This window comes from Oncorhynchus keta, chromosome 2 (assembly GCF_023373465.1).
Source record: "Oncorhynchus keta strain PuntledgeMale-10-30-2019 chromosome 2, Oket_V2, whole genome shotgun sequence".
NCBI lineage: Eukaryota > Metazoa > Chordata > Actinopteri > Salmoniformes > Salmonidae > Oncorhynchus > Oncorhynchus keta.
This window is the reverse complement of record NC_068422.1, coordinates 53,174,478-53,195,757: the sequence shown is the minus strand read 5'-3', so window position 1 is coordinate 53,195,757 and position 21,280 is coordinate 53,174,478. Positions and strand designations below refer to the sequence as shown.

The following is a 21,280-nucleotide window of genomic DNA, read 5'->3' as shown; positions in this document are numbered from 1 at the left end:
CGCCAGGAAATAATTATTTAATCAGCACCATCTAGTGGTAAATAGAAAGTATGGCATCCGTGGTCTGTCGCTTTGCATTGACGTAGAACACATGCGTTTTCCAGCATGGCGACATCCACAGTGTAAAGCAACGGGCAAGGACCGAAACGGTAAGTTAATGACATTAAAAAAAAATAGGTGATCTATGTACAACGTCTTCTGTACGCTATGTGCCATTACCTCCTGAAATGTAAACGCGCTGTCAATTTTGTTCATGATTCTTGATGTAAATGTATAGTATACTGTATATTTATAATTACTGTCGTCTCTGCCTTCTCTCATTTGTGAAGGACCGGACTTTTCAAATGTGGGTTATTATTCTCCATCAAAGTTCGTTGTGAAATCGAGTCACTGTCAGCATCATATGTCACTTGTCAAGTGTCACTTTGTGATTTGAAAAAGCATTGAACACTGAATGCAACATGCTGGTGTCATGAAAACACTGTCTACATGGTACCAATTCAGCACACACAGTTTTACTCCACTTCGCACTGATGTCTGTTGGATTCCAGTTAGGTGGGTCTCTTTTCACACAAAGACTGGTGCGGATATGTGTCACCTGCATTGGCCAGCAGGGATACAGGCAGATCTTTCCCAAAAGTCGACTCCCTACATGTACACTGTACACAAGGAGCTTTGGGACTGATCCTAAGGGGGAGAAAGGGGAAAATGAGAACGGGAGCAAAACAACAGACAACCTTGACCCCTCACCTCCGACTCTAACCCCTATGCACACCCAGGGAAGAGGTTTGTTTGGTAAAAGGCGACCACTCTCACCCTTGGAGAGGATTAGCCGCCTTTTGCCTCAGGACTCACTAGCCCCAGAATTTTTGGCGCTGAGAGAGGAGGAGAACCCGGAAGTGGAACAGGGGGAACCTGATGGGGTTGGGGTTCAAAAAGACCACAACACTTCAGCAGCCTCGGTGACTGAGACTAAGACCCACAGCTCACAAGGAGAAGTAGAAAGTGCAGCACCACAGGTGCACATAGGACATGACACAGTTAGACCGAGAGAAGAAAAAGAGGAGGGTACTGTCATTGATGACACAGTACTAGAGCCAAAACTAGAGCCAAATGGTTGCCTGATTCTCAGAGAGGTAACACATTCTTCACAAGAGGAGGGATACGTGACTCCTATGACTCCCACCCTTCTTCCCGGGGAGCATTTACTCACTTTTGGGGAACTGCTGTTGGCGGAGTACCGGAAGAAGGGCCGCGTGGAGTTTAGGAAGATGTTTCAGCTGCAGGATGGGCAACGTCTCCAGAGCAGTTGGGGCACCATCGGACACAGTGACATCGTCGGCCGCCACGCAGGAGACTTCATTCGGACCATCCACGGGACACCCATCCTTATACGGCGGCCCAACCTGGAGGAATACGTGCTTTATATGAAGAGGGGGCCGGCAATCGCCTATCCAAAGGTATTGTATGTAGCACTGGCACTGGAAGAGGCATAACCTTTTTTTTCCCAGAATACATCATGCTACTGAGCAGTATTATTGTTGCTTATGGAGAGTGCATGCAGTGCTATCACCAGCGCAATGGTATAGTCTTGACTGTGTTGGCTTGGCTTGTGGAATCAAAAATTACATGATTTGATATCAGAGATTATACTTTAACTGCACAATACATACTAAGCTACAACAGCTCATTGTAGGAAAGACTTATATCCTATGAGTTTTTCTGTCTCTTTCACACTCTCTTCTTTCTTCCTCTCTCCAGGATGCCAGTATGATGCTGATGATGATGGACGTCACAGAGGGAGACTGTGTGTTGGAGTCAGGCTCCGGGTCAGGGGCCATGTCGCTTTTCCTGTCCCGAGCTGGTTTGTATATTTATTTTATCACCTGTTTGCTATGATGAGTGGAAGTGGACAAATGCTTGTGTGGCTGGTTTTCATACAATAGAGGGTAAAGATAAACTGCATCCATATCTTAAGCCTTCACTAGGATGAATCAGAAAGCCTTATTCTCAACGTGAATAGTCCAAGATTGGCAATTTGGGGTGTCCCCGATACCCCTCGTTCTTGTCTTGGTCCTGTGTGACTCAGTCGGTAAGAGCATAGCGTTTGCAACGCCAGGGGTTATGAGTTTGATTCCCGCTGGGGCCAAACAAACAGTCATGCATGTATACATTTTTGTATGTCACCTGGATGCACTCTGGGGTTTCACAAAGTGCAGGACAAGCCATTCAATCAGTGTGTTATCATACGGCTAGATATACCTACTTAGATGTTGGGAGCAAATCTAATTTTATTTGTTGCATACACGTGTTTAGCAGATGTTATTGTGGGTTTAGCGAAATGCTTGGGTTCCTAGCTCCAACAGAGCAGTACACGCAAATGTAAAAGTAAAAGAATGGAATACATTTTTCTTAAGGAGAGCGATGTCGGACACACACACACACACACACACACAGTTGAAGTTTACATACACCTTAGCCAAATACATTTAAACTCAGTTTTCACAATTCCAGACATTTAATCAGAGTAAAATTTCCGTTTTACATCAGTTAGGATCACCACTTTATTTTAAGAATGAGAAATGTCAGAATAATAGTTGAGAGTGATTTATTTCAGCTTTTATATCTTTCATCACATTCCCAGTGGGTCAGAAGTTTACATACACTCAATTTGTATTTGGTAGCATTGCCTGTAAATTGTTTAACTTGGGTCAAACTCGGGTAGCCTTCCACAAGCTTCCCAAAATAAGTTTGGTGAATTTTGGCCCATTCCTCCTGACAGAGCTGGTGTAACTGAGTCAGGTTTGTAGGCCTTCTTGCTCACACACATCTTTTCAGTTCTGCCCACAAATGTTCTATAGGATTGAGGTCAGGGCTTTGTGATGGCCACTCCAATATCTTGACTTGCACCAGTCCCTCCTGCAGCAAAGCACCCCCACAACATGATGCTGCCACCCTCGTGCTTCACGGTTGGGATGGTGTTCTTCAGCTTGCAAGCGTCCCCCTTTTTCCTCCAAACATAACGATGGCCATTATGGCCAAACAGTTCTATTTTGTTTCATCAGACCAGTGGACATTTTTCCAAAAAGTACAATCTTTGTTCCCATGTGCAGTTGCAAACCGTAGTCGGGATTTTTTTATGGCGGTTTTGGAGCAGTGGCTTCTTCCTTGCTGAGCGGCTTTTCAGGTTATGTTGATATAGGACTCGGTTTACTGTGGATATAGATACTTTTGTACCTGTTTCCTCCAGCATCTTTACAAGGTCCTTTGCTGCTGTTCTGAGATTGATTTGCACTTTTCACACCAAAGTACGTTCATCTCTAGGAGACAGAATGCGTCTCCTTCCTGAGCAGTATGACGGCTGCGTGGTCCCATGGTGTTCATACTTGCATACTATTGTTTGTACAGATGAACGTGGTCCTTTCAGGTGTTTGGAAATTGCTCCCAAGGATGAACCAGACTTGTGGAGGTCTACAATTTATTGGTCTTGGCTGATATCTTTTGATTTTCCCATGATGTCAAGCAAAGAGGCAGTTTGAAGGTAGGCCTTGAAATACATCCACAGGTACACCTCCAATTGACTCAAATGATGTCGATTAGCCTATCAGAAGCTTCTAAAGCCATGACATAATTTTCTGTAATTTTCCAAGCTGAAAAAAGTCACAGTCAACTTAGTGCATGTTAACTTCTGACCCGCTGGAATTCTGATCCAGTGAAATAATTTGTTACTTGTCATGCACAAAGTAGATGTCCTACCCGACTTGCCAAAACTATAGTTTAACAATAAATTTGTGGAGTGGTTGAAAAACAAGTTTTAATGACTCCAACCAAAGTGTATTTAAACTTCCTACTTCAATTTTGTGTGTGTATGTATATATATCTATCTATATGGACACACCTACTCATTCAAGGGTTTTTCTTTCTTTTACTCTTTTCTACACTGTATAAAAAGCTTTGAAATAACACATGGAATAATGTAGTAACCAAAAAAGCTTCACCTGCAATGCTTTTCCAACCGTCTTGAAGATTGTCCCGCATATGCTGAGCACTTGTTGGATGCTTTCCCTTCACTCTCCAGTCCAACTCATCGCCAACCATCTCAATTGGGTTGAGACTGTGTGATTGTGGAGGCCAGATCATCTGATGCAGCACCATCACTCTCCTTCTTGGTCATATATCCCTGACACAGCCTGGAGGGAGCAAACCAGGTTGGAGTGCGTATCACTGCGGAATGCTGTGGTAGCCATGCTGGTTAAGTGTGCCTTGAATTCTAAATGATTGGATGACATCGTCACCAGCAAAGCACCTCCACACCATCACACCTCCTCCATCTTTCATGGTGGAGAGATCATCCGTTCACCTACTCTGCATCTCACCAAAAATCTCACGTTTGGACTCACCAGACCAAAAGGACAGATTTCCACCGGTCTAATGTCCATTGGTCATGTTTCTTGGTCCAAACAAGTCTCTTCTTCTTATTGGTGTCCTTTTAGTAGTGGTTTCTTTGCAGGTATCGACCATGAAGGCCTGATTCACACACTCCTCTGAAAAGTTGATATTGAGATGTGTCTGTAACTTGGTATTTTATTTGGATCCCCATTGGCTGATGGAATGGAGTTCCGTGCAATAATAGCTCTAAATAATACTCTACTCTTTCTTGAATTTGTTCTGGATTTGGGGACTGTGAAAAGACCCCTGGTGGCATGCCTGGTGGGACAAGTGTGTGTCAGAGCTGTGTGTAAGTTGACTATGCAAACAATTAGGAATTTTCAACACATTAATGTTTCTTAGAAGAAGTGATGCAATCAGTCTCTCATCAACTCTTAGCCAAGAGAGACTGGCATGCATAGTATTTATATCAGTCCTCTGATTACAATGAAGAGCAAGACGTGCTGGGCCAGCTGCAGCTTAACTAGGTCTTTCCTTGCAGCACTGGACCACACTCTGTGAAGCTTTTGTTTGGGCTGCAATCTGAGGTGCAGTTCACTCTAATAAACTAATAAACAGCAGAGGTAACTCTGGGTCTTCCTTTCCTGGGCCGGTCCTCATGAGCCAGTTTCATCATAGCGCTTGATGGTTTTCGCATCTGCTTTTGAAGAAATTTTCCGGATTGACTGACCTTAATGTCTTAAAGTTGATGAGTTCTGAAGAGGACTTGAAATATTGTTAATTATCAGGTATCCTGTTGAAATATTGAGTGCCATAGTCTGGTTTCTACACCAGAAGTGAATGATTATCTGTAGGAGGAATGTATATGGTGTCAATTAAGCTTGGAATGTGCTGAATAAAGGAAAGGCAATCACATGTTGACAGGCACTGATGGAGAGATGTGGTTTAGTGAGGGATGAGGTCAGGTCACATTTAAGGGAGAAGGAACAGTTGATTGCCCGCATCACTTAATTTCCTGCCTAGCAATAAAGTTGTAATGTTTAGAGAGATGTCACCCAAATTGGGGTATATATACTACCACTGGTGGAAATATGTCTTTGTCTAATGCAGCTGTCTGACCCAATGGGTGAATAAACTTGGTTTAAGCTTTACTAATCATACATGAGTTTTACTCTGTTTGTTTAGAACCCAACAAAGTAATGATGGACTGTCGTTTCTCTTTGCTTATGTTCACTAGCCACTTTAAACAATGCTACCTTATATAATGTTACTTACCCTACATTATTCATCTCATATGCATACGTATATACTGTACTCTACATCATCGACTGCATCCTTATGCAATACATGTATCACTAGCCACTTTAACTATGCCACTTTGTTTACTTTGTTTACATACTCATCTCATATGTATATACTGTACTCGATACCATCTACTGTATGCTGCTCTGTACCATCACTCATTCATATATCCTTATGTACATATTCTTTATCCCCTTACACTGTGTATAAGACAGTAGTTTTGGAATTGTTAGTTAGATTACTTGTTGGTTATCACTGCATTGTCGGAACTAGAAGCACAAGCATTTCGCTACACTCGCATTAACATCTGCTAACCATGTGTATGTGACAAATAAAATTGGATTTGATTTGAAAAAGCTGTTCTTGCCATAATATGGACTTGGTCTTTTACCAAATAGGGCTATCTTCTGTATTCCACCCTTATCCTGTCACAACACAACTGATTGGCTCAAACGCATTAAGAAGGAAAGAAATTCCAAAAATACATTATTAACAAGTCACACATTTTAATTTAAATGCATTTCAGGTGTCTACCTCGAAGCTGGTTGAGAGAATGCCAAGAGTTTGTTTACATACTAATCTCATATGTATATACTGCACTCAATACCATCTACTGTATCTTGCCTATGCCGCTCTGTACCATCACTCACTCATATATCTTTATGTACATATTCTTATCCCCTTACACTTGTGTCTATAAGGTCGTAGTTCTGGGATTGTTAGCTAGATTACTTGTTGGTTATTACTGCATTGTCGGAACTAGAAGCACAAGCATTTCGCTACACTCGCATTAACATCTGCTAACCATGTGTATGTGACATAAAATTTGATTTGAGTGTGCAAAGCTGTCATCAAGGCAAAGGGTGGCTACTTTAAAGAGTCAAATATAAAATATATTTAGATTTGTTTTACTCTTTTGGTTACGACATGATTCTATGTGTTATTTCATAGTTTTGAAATAATATTTTCTACAATTGTAGAATAATAGTGAGTGTCCTTGGACCTCCAGGCTGTGTAAGGGTTATATATACTGACATTTTCTACATTCTTATACAATGTAGAAAATAGTAAAAATAAAGAAGAACCCAGGAATGTGTAGATGTGTCCAAACTTTTGACTGGTACTGGCTTCCAGCCTATATCACATCCGACCGTGATTGGGAGTTCCATAGGGCAGCTCACAATTGGCCCAGCGTCGTCCGGGTTTGTCCGGGGTAAGCCGTCATTGTAAATAAGAATTTGTTCTTAACTGACTTGCCTAGTTAAATAAAGGTTACATACTGTTCATATGAAATGGGTAAAACCATATGTAAACATTATTAAAGTGACCAGTGTTCCATGTCTATGTACATAGGGCAGCCTCTAAGGTGCCGGGGGGAGTAATGGGGTGGTAGCCGGCTAGTGACGGTGACTAAGTTCAGGGCAGGGTACTGGGTGGAGTCCGACAAGTGATGGCTATTTAACAGTCTGATGGCTTAAATAAATAATGAAAACATGTTCAATTTGGTTTAAATAATGCAAAAACAAAGTTTTGGAGAAGTAAAAGTGCAATATGTGCCATGTAAGAAAGCTAACGTTTAAGTTCCTTTCTCAGAACATGAGAACATATGAAAGCTGGTGGTTCCTTTTAACATGAGACTTCAATATTCCCAGGTAAGAGGTTTTAGGTTGTAGTTAATATAGTATTTATAGGACTATTTCTCTCTATACAATTTGTATTTCATATACCTTTGACTATTGGATGTTAATAATAGGCACTTTAGTATTGCCAGTGTAACAGTATAGCTTCCATCCCTCTCCTCGCCGCCACCTGGCCTCAAACCAGGAATACATCGATAACAGCCACCCTTGAAGCAGCTTTACTCATCGCTCCACAAAAGCCGCGGCCCTTGCAGCGCAAGGGGAATAACTACTCCAAGTCTCAGAGCGAGTAACGTTTGAAACGCTATTAGCGCACCCCGCTAACTAGCTAGCCATTTCACATCGGTTACACCAGCCATTAGGCTGATAGGCTTGAAGTCATAAACAGTGCTGTGCTTGCGAAGAGCTGCTGGCAAAACGCACGAAAGTGCTGTTTGAATGAATTCTTATGAGCCTGCTGCTGCCTACCACCGCTCAGACTGCTCTATCAAATATCAAATCATGGACTTAATTCTAACATAATAACATAACACACATAAATACGAGCCTTTGGTCATTAATATGGTCGAATCCGAAAACTATCATTTCGAAAACAAAACATTTATTTTTTCAGTGAAATATGGAATCGTTCGGTATTTTATCTAATGGGTGGCATCCCTAAGTCTAAATATTCTTGTTACATTGCACAACCTTCAATGTTATGTCATAATTACGTAAAATTCTGGCAAATTAGTTTGCAATGAGACAGGCTGCCCAAACTGTTGCAATTTCACCTGGTTAATATTGCCTGCTAACCTGGATTTCTTTTCGCTAAATATGCAGGTTTAAAAATATGTAATTCTGTGTATTGATTTTAAGAAAGGCATGGGTGTTTATTGTTAGGTACAGTCGTCCAACGATTGTGCTTTTTTCGCAAATGCGCTTTTGTTATATCATCCCCCAGTGTTGCATCGATGATAGGCAACGCAGGACACGCTAGATAAACTAGTAATATCATCACCATGTGTGATAACTAGTGATTATGATTGGTTTTTATAAGATAAGTTTAATGCTAGCTAGCAACTTACCTTCGCTTCTACTGCATTCGCGTAACAGTCTTCTTGTGGAGTGCAACGAGAGGCATGTGGTTAGAGGGTTGGATAAGTTAAGTGTAAGGTTGCAAGATTGAATCCCCAGAGCTGACAAGGTGAAAATATGTAATTCTGCCCCTGAACAAGGCAGTTAACCCACCGTTCCTAGGCCGTCATTGAAAATAAGAATGTGTTCTTGACTGACTTGCCTAGTTAAATAAAGGTATAATTTATTTTTTTTTATCTGCAAAATCGGCTCCCAAAAATACCTTGAATAACTTCAATAATTTGAAATCGGCCCTAATTAATCTGTCATTCCGATTGATCGGTCGACCTCTACTCTGGAGAGCCCTGAGGACAGTGCAGTTGCCGTACCAGGCGGTGATGCAGCCTGACAGGATGCTCTCAATGGTGCATCTGTAAATGTTTTAAGTCTTACGGGCCAAGCCAAATTTCTTCAGCCTCCTGAGGTTGAAGAGGCACTGTTGCGCCTTCTTCACCACACTGTCTGTGTTGGTGCACCATTTTTACATTGTCCATGTATGCCAAGGAACTTGAAACTTTTCACCTTCTCCACTTTGGCCCCATCGATGTGGATGCGGGAGTGCTCCCTCTGCTGTCTCCTGAAGTCCACGATCAGCTCCTTTTTGTTTTGTTGACGTTGAAGGTTATTTTCCTGGCACCACTCTACTAATTGATTGCATTTAATTAAAATATGAGACATAATTTTAATCAGAAGATACTATTAACATGTACATTTTATTGCTAACAGAATAAATAGCAGGATAACTGCAGAATAAATAATGATATAATTGAAAAGTGTACACCCAACCCACTGCCCCTTTAAGAGCTAAAATAGATTGTGTACTCTGTGATTCTCACCAAATAGGTTGTCTTCTCACATTATTCAAACTAGCCTACAGATCACATATTGCAAACCAATCTTAACTACAAACTCCACAAATGTTGGTCCTTGACAATTGACAAAAGTCCTTGACAATTGGTAATCAATATCCAAAAACAGCACACATTTTCCAGCGAACCTGCACATCATCATCTCTCTTTTTGTGGCACCAATATGAGGATGTTGCAGTAGTCTAGTGTGTGGTGCGGGAATAATGACAAGCAAACCTGGGGAGCTTTGAGTTCACATTGCCCTAAAAAAGGGAACCAGACGCAGAATTCAAGCGAACCGAACTCAGACCACCTCTCGATATGGTCTCAATTTGGTTCACTTCAGGGGCTCTTTTGAGTGGTCTGAGTTACTTTGGAGTGTTCACACTGCACAAAAAATTCAGCGAACCCTACTGAGTTTACAAAAATTGGTTGAAAGGGACCAAGTGTGAAAACACCCTAAAAGTGGCTGCTTAATGGCATATATTATTATTATTATTGTTCTCCCCAGTGGGCTCCAAGGGCAGTGTTATGAGTGTGGAAATCAGGGAGGACCACCACAGACGAGCCGTGCTCAACTACAACCGCTGGTGTTCGTCCTGGATCCTGCGGCGAGGAGAGGAATGGCCCGACAACGTCCAGTTTCATAACTCTGACCTGCAGGGGGCATCCTTGCTCCTCGCCGGGCGAGGGTTTCACTCTGTAAGGATGTGTATTTTTTGCTTGTAATTGAGTGCATTTCACTTATAGTTTTCATTGAGCAATTCTGTAAACTGGTGTGTTTTTGTATAATTTTTTCTTTTTCAGTGCACAGCAAATCACCTTGGAAATCTTATAATTTATGATAGGGCATACAGAGAAATAGAGGGGCAGAAGTAGGGCAAAGACTGAGTGGCCGAGACAGGGCTTGAACCCCGTCACCATGGGGGTATGCGGGTCACGATTCGGGAGCATTACTGCTGCGCCAGATTCCGGCACTAATCATGGTTTTCAGCCCAGGAGTTGAATCTGTGTCTGGGAAACCCTCCCTTGACCAGTTACTAACCTTCAGAAACGTGTGTGTGTGTGTTTCAGATTGCTCTGGATATGATAAACCCTCAATTGGTTTTGCCCACTGTGACTCCACATCTCCATCCTGGAGCAGTTTGTGCTGTCTACCTCGCCAAGTGAGTAACCTCGACCCGTCCATAAACAACAACCCCTAGCCCATAAACACTGCCTACACCTGTCCAGTCTTTTCAGATCTCAAGTGTGAAGGGGTTCACAGGTTATTTCTGGACAGGGCCCTCATTTCCTCATATACTTTGCTTTCAAGTGTGTTTTCCATTTTTGAGGTACTTTACGTGTCTCCTTCACGCTCTTCTGTGTGATTTAGTATAACGCAGGTCATTGATCTACTGGAGGGCCTCCGATGCTCTGCCCTCCCCCTGCTGTGTGAACGCATCATCGAAGTGCAGCTCAGGGATTGGCTGTTGGCTCCGGCAATCCAGAAAGATGGGCGGTTCTGCCGCAGGAAAGCTCCTCCCTCAGCGGGAAACCAGGAGGAAGGGGAGAATAACAAGTCGGATGAAGAAAAAGGTGATTTCTTGTTCAAATCATCCGGTCACATGGGGATCCTTGGATGTCATAATGTGTGTCTAAACTAAAGGCAATTACAATATCCCGCTGCAGTTGCATTATATGATTCCCTTATACAGAAATGTGTTATTCTGATCCTGTCTTTCACATGGCCACTGACATTTTCAAAATAAAAGCCCTCTATTTGGTAATATTGTGTGTTAACACACATTTTGTTATTCTTTCAGAATACACAAGCAGTCCGGAACCCGCACCATATGGGAGTGTCCCTTACATTGCTCGACCTCACCCGGAGCAAGCTAGCCACACAGGTTAGTGTCAATAACCACATTTCCGTAAAGTTAAGTCATATGACAAATCAGATGTATACTGGACTTCCTTTAATGGTGGTTAAGTGATGATATTTATTGGAAATTTGCAACAAGCTCATTATTTGAAAGCTAATTATTAAATATTGCTCTCATCATAATCTACCGTGTCCACTTTACCAGCAAACCATTGTCTAGATTAGAGAGCATGCGCCAAATCCAGATTGGGCAAGTTTGATATTTATGTGTAGTTTGGATAATGCAATGGGAACACATTGAACCACAAGCGCCAAGTGGTTTATGTGCCCTACGTCATCATGCACAGCCTTAAGTCAGTTTGATGGAAGATGTGCATATTTGATCAAATGAGCATGAAACCACTACGTAACCTATTCGATGTGGGGTCTGTTGGGATAGATATGATTTTCTGCTATGGAGAATTGGGCAGCTCTTAATCTGCTACATTCAGAATACATCCATGGTATTGTTGTTCACTGTGGCATTTTGTTCTTTCAGCATTCCTGGTGAAACTGAGGAAGAGTCAGGGGTAGCTAGCCTCCGAAGACCCATCAGAAGAGCGATTGGGTGTATTATATTCATAAATGTGATTTGGTAATGCAGAGAAATGTAGTTGCCCTATAATCAGTCTAGAAATTGAAATTCATAATGCTTGACAACACGCCAAATATAAAGACTCAATAAAACACCAAACTAAGGGGGACATAAGCCTTTATTGTCAGTATTACAGAACATACCCACGCCTTCACTCATGGATCAAATGCTGTACAGATCCTTCCAGCTGATTTATATTTAAGGAATTAGTCAACAGTTCCCACCCCATGTGCAAGACCTTGAAGTGCTATAGCAAATAAATAAGTGTTTCGAGGGATTAATCAGTTCTGTTAAGAGTGTCCCACTTTAAGGAATAATAGCACAGAGGCCCGAGAGTTTGACTTAAGTCCTTGTACATAAAAAGTATACACAGAACAATGTGAAGCGAATGTTTTACATTTCATGACATGTGTCAGGACAGTTGAGGGAAATGTTACATGCCTTTATCCAAAGTTAAGCCCTGAACCAATTCCTAACTTGATAAATGAGACAAAACTACACTCGAGTTACACAAATCCTCAAGATAGGATTTATTCCCCTGTGAATGCTAGTTTCCATTTAAACCACCTAATCGAGGTAGAGCAGTAAATTGGCATTCTAAAGATGTTATGAAATATGTTTCACAGGGCCAGGGTTGGGAAATGTAGTCCTGAGTTGGTTTTTGTAGTACTATTCTACTCCTCGTTGATCCAGTCCATAGACGGGTCGTGTCCTGCTCCACAATAAGACTCGTTCCCTGACGAAACACATTCAAATTGTTAGCTAAGACATGTGTTGTTAAAGGAGCAAGATAACTTGTGTCTAACAAATTTCTGCTGGGTGTTTTACTTCAGAACATAAGTTAAAACTTGGCTGCTGTCACTCTACATTGATTCTATTTTAATGTAACTTCAAGCAAGCCTTGCCAATCAATATGTTGTCATCCTTTTGCTTCCAAATTATGTTTAAGAAATTAACCATAGCACAGCCGTCCTGTAACCAACGCCTGCACTCACTTGGGGCCTCCTCTGTGCAGCAGCAGGGGCGCTGGGCCTTAGTCTTTCTTTGGCCCGGTCTGCGGGAGGATGAAACCTGGGACCTGGGTGGAGTAGTCTCCAGGGAGAGGGCCAGGGCAAAGGGTAGCGGGGAGGACGAGGAGGGGGTAAGGGAGGTTGAGGATCCAGAGGCCGAGGAGGAAGAGAGGCCCAGGCCGGAGCTCTTGGCGCAGAGGGCACAGGGGGCGGGGGAGGCGGAGGGCCCACGGGGCATGTGGACCTTCTCCCGGTCGCCAATGTAGAAACGCTGAGCGCCGCTGTGGTGCTCGGCGCGCTCCCGCTGCCAGATAAAGTGGGTAGGCACGATGGCCATCACCTGGAAGGAGGGCGTGTACCCAGACAAGGATAAATACACATTGTTAAAGACACAGCCAATTCAAGAGGAGAGATGGTACATTTTGTATTGTCAGAGATCATAGATACATTTACATTGCGGCTGACAATAGCAGTAAGACACAGGAACGAATCCTAGTAACTTGACCCACATGAATCTGAAATGTTGGCCCAAATCTGACTGACAGCATGCTTGAGTTATGCACTGATGCATCAAGTTAGAATACCATCCAGGTCAAGAGAAAGCCGAAGACCTACACCATCATTTCATGTAATGGTTTTGTATACCTACCTCCTCGCAGCAGCGGCGACTGACGGCAGCCCGGTACTCGATGCGAGCCCACAGCTTGTCCCGCTGCTTGAGAAAGCGAGGGAAGTGCTTCCTCCAGGTCTTGCCAAGCGCCCATGGGAAGATCTCGTACTTGCTCTCCTCCTCGTCCTCCTCCATGGTGTTGGCTAGGTATCTGTGAAAAGAAAAAAGTGGCATGAAATATCAGAAATAGGATTCCTAGCTTTTTGTTGCCAGTTGTACAATTAATTCTCTCCCTCTTTGGGGGGGGATAAGTTGCTCTACAATTACAACGGTTGTTTGTCACAGTCCGCACCGGTCCATTCGATTCTCAACAAATGATACATTTAGGACTTGTGGACTGATACAAATGCATCCATTGAAAGATACTGAGATGTTCAGAATACAGCGAGTCAACTATTTATTTCAGAGTAGTAGATTCACAGAACTTACAGTGCAATGAAAAAGTTTGTTCTGTTGTGCTCGCCAATAGTGAAGCGAGCCCTCTTGAAGTAGACAAACGCCATGGCTAGAAGGTACTGAAATAGGGAAGAGAGGTTGAATTGAAATTGAAATGAGTTTATATATGATGCATCATCATGGCTTGTATACAGGGATGGGCTTTTGAAAAAAAAAATGTTCAAATACTCAGTTGTACTTGAATAAAAACATTTTTAGAACAAGTCCCGCACTGGGGAAAAAATGTGCACATTCATCGACAGTACTAGTCAAAAGTTGGGACATGCCCACTCATCTCTGGGTTTTTCTTTATTTTTACTATTTTCTACATTGTAGAATGATAGTTAAGAGAAAATATTAAATAACACATGGAATCATGTAGTAACCAAAAAAGTGTTAAATCAAAATATACTTTATATTTGAGATTCTTCAAAGTAGCCAGCATTTGCCTTGACAGCTTTGCGCATTCTCTCAAGCAGCTTCACCTGGAATGCTTTTCCAACAGTCTTGAAGTTTCCGGATTGACTGACCATGTCAAAGTAATGGACTGTCGTTTCTCTTTGCTCATTTGAGATGTTCTTGCCATAATATGAACTTGGTCTTTTACCAAATAGGGCTATCTTCTGTATACCACCCCTACCTTGTCACAACACAATTGATTGGCTCAAACGCTTTAAGAAGCTGGTTGAGAGAATGCCACGTGTGTGCAAAGCTGTCATCAAGGCAAAGGGTGGTTACTTTGTAAAATCTCATAGTTTTGATGTCTCCACTATTATTCTACAGTCGTGGCAAATAGTTTTGAGAATGACACAAATATTCATTTTCACCAAGTCTGCTGCCTCAGTTTGTATGATGGCAATTTGCATACACTCCAGAATGTTATGAAGAGTGATCAGATGATTTGCAATTAATTGCAAGGTCTCTCTTTGCCATGCAAATGAACTGAATCGCCAAAACATTTCCACTGCATTTCAGCCCTGTCACAAAAAGACCAGCTGACATGTCAGTGATTCTCTCGTTAACACAGGTGTGAGTGTTGATGAGGACAAGGCTGGAGATCACCCTGTCATGCTGATTGAGTTTGAATAACAGACTGAGGGTGGTGCTTGGAATCATTGTTCTTCCTCTGTCAACCATGGTTACCTGCAAGGAAACACACACAGTCATCATTGATTTGTACAAAAAGGGCTTCACAGGCAAGGATTTTGCTGCCAGTAAGATTGCACCTAAATCAACCATTTATCGGATCATCAAGAACTTCAAGGAGAGCGGTTCAATTGTCGTTAAGGCGGCTTCAGGGCACCCAAGGAAGTCCAGCAAGCGCCAGGACCGTCTCCTAAAGTTAATTCAGCTGCAGGATCGGGGCACCACCAGTACAGAGCTTGCTCAGGAATGGCAGCAGGCAGGTGTGAGTGCATCTGAACGCACAGTGAGGCGAAGACTTTGAGGATGGCCCGGTGTCAAGAAGGGCAGCATAGAAGCCACTTCTCTCCAGGAAAAACATCAGGGACAGACTGATATTCTACAAAAGGTACAGGGATTGGAATGCTGAGGCCCGGGGTAAAGTCATTTTCTCTGATGAATCCACTTTCAGATTGTTCGAGGCATCCTGAAAAAAGCTTGTCCGGAGAAGACAAGGTGAGCGCTACCATCAGTCCTGTGTCATGCCAACAGTAAAGCATCCTGAGACCGTTCATGTGTGGGGTTGCTTCTCAGCCAAGGGAGTGGGCTCACTGCCTAAGAACACAGCCATGAATAAAGAATGGTACCAACACATCCTCAGAGAGCAACTTCTCCCAACCATCCAGGAACATTTAGGTGACGAACAATTCCCTTTTCCGCATGATGGAACACCTTGCCATAAGGAAAGTGATAACTAAGTGGCTCGGGGAACAAAACATTGATGGCCAGGAAACTCCCTAGACCTTAATCCCATTGAGAACTTGTGGTCAATCCTCACGAGGTGATTGGACAAACTAAAACTGACCAATTCTGACAAACTACAAGTATTGATTATGCAAGAATGGGCTGCCATCAGTCAGGACGTGGCCCAGAAGTTAATTGACAGCATGCCAGGGCGGATTGCGGAGGTCTTGAAAAAGGGTCAACACTGCAAATATTGACTCTTTCCATCAAATTCATGTAATTGTCAATAAAAGCCTTGGACACTTATGAAATGCGTGTAATTATACTTCAGTATTCCATAGTAACATCTGACAAAAATATCTAAAGACACTGAGGCAGCAGACTTTGAAAATTAATATTTGTGTTATTCTCAAAACTTTAGGCCACGATTGTACAATATAGAAAATAGTAAAAAGAAAGAAAAACACTTGAGTTGGTGTGTCCAAACTTGACTGGTACTGTATATGCAAACCATGCGCAACAATGCATAATTTATCACCATTATGAATCCTATTTGCGGAAATTATAATTCAGTCAAAAACAAGTGCCATTTTAAGATTAATTTATTGAAACCGCAATATCAACTGGTTACATTATATCGTGGAACACAATCTTCAAAGAGGTAGTAACCTCAGTCACGCATGCTTGTAGAAGCCTATGGCTGTGCAATGGCCTTGTTTTGTTAATTTGGCAGACATGATGCTCTTATTTCCTGAGCCCTTACTACAGTCAAGACACCTATTTTATAGTAAAAAAAACATGTAATATACCAGAATAAAATAGTGCGAAGTGATGAGCATCTCGAATAGTTCTCAATTAGTGATCATTTGAAACTGGGCTCAATATGGCAAGTCTAAATAAAAAATATTCAGGGTTACAAACCAACATCTGTCTTGTTTTTGACTTAGTTAATTCTGCCTGTTCTTTGGAATTTTCTAAATGGATTAACAATTCCACATTGAACACACTTCATGGGGATGAATTACAGTCATGGCATCTGTTTGGTGAGTAGGCCGAGGCTTACCGTAATGATTCTGATAATACACTCCGTCTCTATCAAACAGATGATTTTGCATATTGTCAGTGTGGAACCTGTCTATGTTTAGGGAGTTTATAGCCTAGGCTAACCAATTCTAAATGGCACTAGCAGTTCGCAAAAGTACGGTCGGCACTAGTTACCATAGCCACAAAGTCAAACCTGACCTATTTCTACAATTTATCTTCTTTAAAACCTAACCACACTTCTAACCTTATGCCTAACATTAAGACCAAAAAGCTATTTTTTGTTTTCAGGAATGACTTCAATATAGCCACGTTTGACTTTGTGGCTGTGGTAACTAATGACAACCGCAAAGTAGCCCAAGCATTAAATTGACTGGATGCAATTAGTCCAAAACTCCAGCTAGTTGTTGTAAAATATTTCCCTACTTCAGTCAACCAGTCCATTTTGAATTTGTGATAAAACTGTAATAATTTGGCAAGGAATGTAGCTTGTGTATCCCATCAAGATATGTTTTTATAGGCATTTATTTCTGTAGGCCTAAAGGGAGGGAGAAGGGAATTTAGAAAGAACTGTGATGCTTGGCTTGGATCCTTTTTTGTTGTCATGTAAATGCACATGTACAAATGGAACACTAGATTCAGAGAAAATTAACGTGATCTTCAAGAGTATTTTTATTTATTTATCCCTGGTTAAAGATAAAGTTTGTCCTTTCGAGTACTCATGTCCATCCGAAGTTGTATACGTTAATCACTACACAAATAAAATTGGTACCCTCCAAAGCAATGCTTTTTACCTTGTCTGTGACTTTGCAACAGCAGTCCATCCACAGAAAGTCTTGTATCAAATCGTCATCTGTAATCAAATAAAATTGCATGAGAAACTGACTGCTCATTGTCTCAAATCTGAGATGTGCCAAGCCTCAAAAAAAAAAAAAAATTGTTGATTGGGCTCTATCAACTTTTAACAAACAACCTCAGATATTATGACTGGTGTAAGTGGACTGTTCTCTTTGGCTCACCAAAAAGTCTGAAGAAGGCTGCCATCTCTTCTCGTTGAATGACAAGTGTCGGGCCCCATATGATTTTGCCCTTTGCGGCCTCGACATGACTTTGGCTGGGTTGACTCTTGCCCGGAGGCCCCTGGGCCACTTGCAGGTTGGGTCTCTTCAGCCTCAGGCCTCTCTTGATCTGGAGGGTGTGTGCTGTGTTGGGTTTGATTCTCACCGTGACTGAGGGGGGTGTCTGGCACCAGCTGTGTGTGTGTTTCATCATGCTGCTGATTTGTTCATGAATGGTCACTAGTGAAATGTTTTCTGAGGGAGTGTTCCTGACCTGGTAGTGACATAAGTAGTGTGGGAGAAATTAATGACTGGCAACAATGTGATACAATTCTATTTTGACATGTTTTAGTAGCTAGTTGACGTAGATAAATTAGTTAAGAACCAATTGCTTTGAAACTAGCTACGCTGGAGAAATGATAGCGAGTTAGAAGGTCAGCAAGCATAGACATTCATGTTGTAGCTAACTGGCTAGCAACATAAACAACTACGTTACTGCACAGCTAGTTAGCCGGCTCCGTTGGCTAACGACAGAAGTGGTCACTTCGGCTGGCTATGACAGGAGCCGACAGCCAAAAGTCTATGGGGTACAACCACACAATTCATTTAGTTGACTTACGAATATGTTGGTCTACAGATGAAGTAGCCATATCTTACCTTTGCTTAGAACAGAGTAGTGTGGTGTCAGAGTCAGACGTGGAAATCAAGACTTGAAGAAATCTGAAAGGTTTCCTCAGATCGTCCTATGCTACAGTAACTAGCTGGCTGCTATGTTGTTGTGACAGGGCAAGGAAAACAGTTCTTATTCGAGTAAAAGTGTATCAACTGGGTAATTGGTATGTGTATGGTTATTTCAGTAAACAATTATTTAATGAGGGGGAAACTGTCAATGGTGAAATGAAAGGTGTCTCCTCGTCCTCTCACACAGGTGCAGGCGACTAACTGCTTGACGGGAGCGCGCTTGAAGACACGTCGAATAATGGAACTGATTTTTATCAGAACCGCGCAATGTCGTTTACAGACGGGCAATTGAACAGGGAGAAAACCCGCCTACGATGTGTAGAGACCTAGGTCCAAATCGTCTCCTTCAATTTCACCTCGGCCTTCCATTAGTGCGCCTACGCCATATGCACAAATGTCCCAGAACTTGGGGCTTGAACATTGTGTACGGATAATTAGACACTTCAGTGGTATCCATTCATCATTTTTTGAGTTTGCGCAATTTCACACAAAGTAATGGAGAGACGTGCCTAATTATGATCAACCAGTATTTGTTTGTGTTTAATATCGAGGCTTGACACGTCACGTGAAGTACCTCGAGTACCAAATTAAATGTTTAAAATATCAGGGTGAATTTTCTCATTCGCATTGCATTCTCTATTTATAATTTAAATGTGCAACATTAATTGCATCATTCAAGTCACAAGTGTGTCCCACTGAAGTACAATAAGAACAGTGTGCCCCCCGAAATGTATGTTTTTTGTTGTTGTTGTAGGCTACAGGTAGGAATTAGGGATGCAAGCAGAGGATGCTGATGAAGTAGGCCTATAGCAAGAAGTAAAAAATAGTTAGCCCAACTAAGTAATCATTCAAGATTTGCATTATCTCAATTATAATTATGTCACTGCATGACATTGAACATTTATTATAACCGACAATTATTATAGTCTTTGAAGCCAAAATCAGGACATGTATTTTGGGGAAATGCTCTAAATAGCAAGTTGTTCAGATGTGTTTATTTTCATACCAATATATGAAACCAAAATTGCACTAGATTACTGAAAAAATATAAATTAAGCTTACAACTATCACAGCCAGGGGCACATTGGCTATTTGGCAATTCTGGTAAATTACAGATGGGCTGGACCATTTTTGTGTTGTGTGGGCTCGTGGAAATTGACATCCACAAAAAAAATGTAAATCAACTCAAATAAAACAATGAAAAAGGTTGCATTGTCGGTGGTCCAAGGGTCTGTTTAAGATCATTTTAAAAGATCTTTGCTTAATTTCACTGTTATAGTAATCTGTAATGTGGTGGCATCAGTTAAGCTAAACCTAGGGAATGGCAAAATCTCTCAAATTATTTTTGGAGAACAGCAAAAACAAACAAAAATGACTCCAAGCATGAAATATATTAGGTTTAAAGCCTGTGGAACTCTGTGTACAATTTCAAGCACTAATCAACCTCCTCATAAATTAACTCTACTTGTGGAACTGCAACATGAAATAGATGCATAATACACGCTACCAAGTCACAACAAGGCTGACTTCAAATACCGCCATCACTGTGAAAATAACCAGTGAATAAAACAGCTGACCACAAATGCAAACTATGCCAGATAAATCCTACACATGCATTGAAATAAAAGGCATACACTGCCGTTCAAAAATGTTTGCCAATTAAAATAACATCAAATTGATCAGAAATACAGTGTAGACATTGTTAATGTTGTAAATTACTATTTTAGCTGAGATCGTCTGATTATTAATTAAATATCTACATAGGCATACAGAGGCCCATTATCAGCAACCATCACTCCTGTGTTCCAATGGCACGTTGTGTTAACTAATCTAAGTTTATCATTTTAAAAGGTTAATTGGTCATTAGAAAACCTTCTGCAATTATGTTAGTACAGCTGAAAGCTGTTGTTCTGATAAAAGAAGCAATAAAACTGGCCTTCTTTAGACTAGTTGAGTATCTGGAGCATCAGTATTTGTGGGTTCGATCACAGGCTCAAAATGGCCAGAAACAAATAACTTTCTTCTTTCCGTCAGTCTATTCTTGTTCTAAGAAATGAAGGCTATTCCATGTGAGAAATTGAAACTGAAGATCTCGTACAATGCTGTGAACTACTCCCTTCACAGAACAGCGAAAACTGGCTCTAACCAGAAAAGAAAGAGGAGTGGTAGGCACCGGTGCACAACTGAGCAAGAGTACATTAGAGTGTCTCATTTGAGAAATAGACGCCTCACAAGTCCTCAGCTGGCAGCTTCATTAAATAGTACCGCCAAAACACCAGTCTCAACGTCAACAGTGAAGAGGCAACTACGGGATGCTGGCCTTCTAGGCAGAGTTGCAAAGAAAAAGCCATATCTCAGACTGGCCAATAAAAATAAAAGATTAAGATGGGCAAAAGAACACAGACACTTGACAGAGGCAAGTTTATTTGCTGCTTTAATCAGAACAACAGTTTTCAGCTGTGCTAACATAATTGCAAAAGGGTTTTCTAGTGATCAATTTGCATTTTAATATGATAAACTTGGATTAGCTAACACAACGTGCCATTGGAACACAAGAGTGATAGTTGCTGATAATTTTTTTATTTTTTTTTATTTCACCTTTATTTAACCAGGTAGGCAAGTTGAGAACAAGTTCTCATTTACAATTGCGACCTGGCAAAGATAAA

At 41.5% G+C, this 21,280-nt stretch overlaps 2 protein-coding genes across 2 annotated transcripts; one reads left to right on the top strand and one right to left on the bottom strand.

Annotated features, from left to right (window-relative positions):
• Positions 1-35: 35 nt before the first annotated feature.
• Positions 36-11,897, top strand: trmt61b (tRNA methyltransferase 61B). Its single transcript, XM_035801059.2, has 8 exons — positions 36-149; positions 330-1,460; positions 1,762-1,864; positions 9,807-9,997; positions 10,370-10,461; positions 10,671-10,873; positions 11,101-11,184; positions 11,698-11,897. The coding sequence occupies exons 2-8, from the start codon at positions 534-536 to the stop codon at positions 11,730-11,732; spliced, it is 1,635 nt and encodes a 544-aa protein (XP_035656952.1). The 5' UTR covers positions 36-149; positions 330-533; the 3' UTR covers positions 11,733-11,897.
• spdya (speedy/RINGO cell cycle regulator family member A) lies at positions 11,894-18,967 on the bottom strand. The gene is made up of 7 exons (XM_035801072.2): positions 18,531-18,967; positions 17,835-18,147; positions 17,610-17,668; positions 13,903-13,988; positions 13,453-13,624; positions 12,789-13,143; positions 11,894-12,529 (listed from the first exon to the last, which is right to left on the bottom strand). Exons 2-7 carry the CDS (start codon positions 18,085-18,087, stop codon positions 12,468-12,470), a joined length of 987 nt encoding a protein of 328 aa, XP_035656965.1. The 5' UTR covers positions 18,088-18,147; positions 18,531-18,967; the 3' UTR covers positions 11,894-12,467.
• Positions 18,968-21,280: the final 2,313 nt, after the last annotated feature.

Bases quoted from the DNA above. Each gene is read 5' to 3' on its own strand.
- trmt61b (XM_035801059.2), top strand. From the start codon at position 534: ATGTCTGTTGGATTCCAGTTAGGTGGGTCTCTTTTCACACAAAGACTG. The intron at 1,461-1,761 runs GTATTGTATGTA...TCCTCTCTCCAG, and splicing joins CGGCAATCGCCTATCCAAAG to GATGCCAGTATGATGCTGAT. The intron at 10,462-10,670 runs GTGAGTAACCTC...TGTGTGATTTAG, and splicing joins TGTGCTGTCTACCTCGCCAA to TATAACGCAGGTCATTGATC.
- spdya (XM_035801072.2), bottom strand. From the start codon at position 18,087: ATGATGAAACACACACACAGCTGGTGCCAGACACCCCCCTCAGTCACG. The intron at 13,989-17,609 runs GTAAAAAGCATT...TCCCTATTTCAG, and splicing joins GTTGCAAAGTCACAGACAAG to TACCTTCTAGCCATGGCGTT. The intron at 13,144-13,452 runs GTAGGTATACAA...CCCTCCTTCCAG, and splicing joins GTCGCCGCTGCTGCGAGGAG to GTGATGGCCATCGTGCCTAC.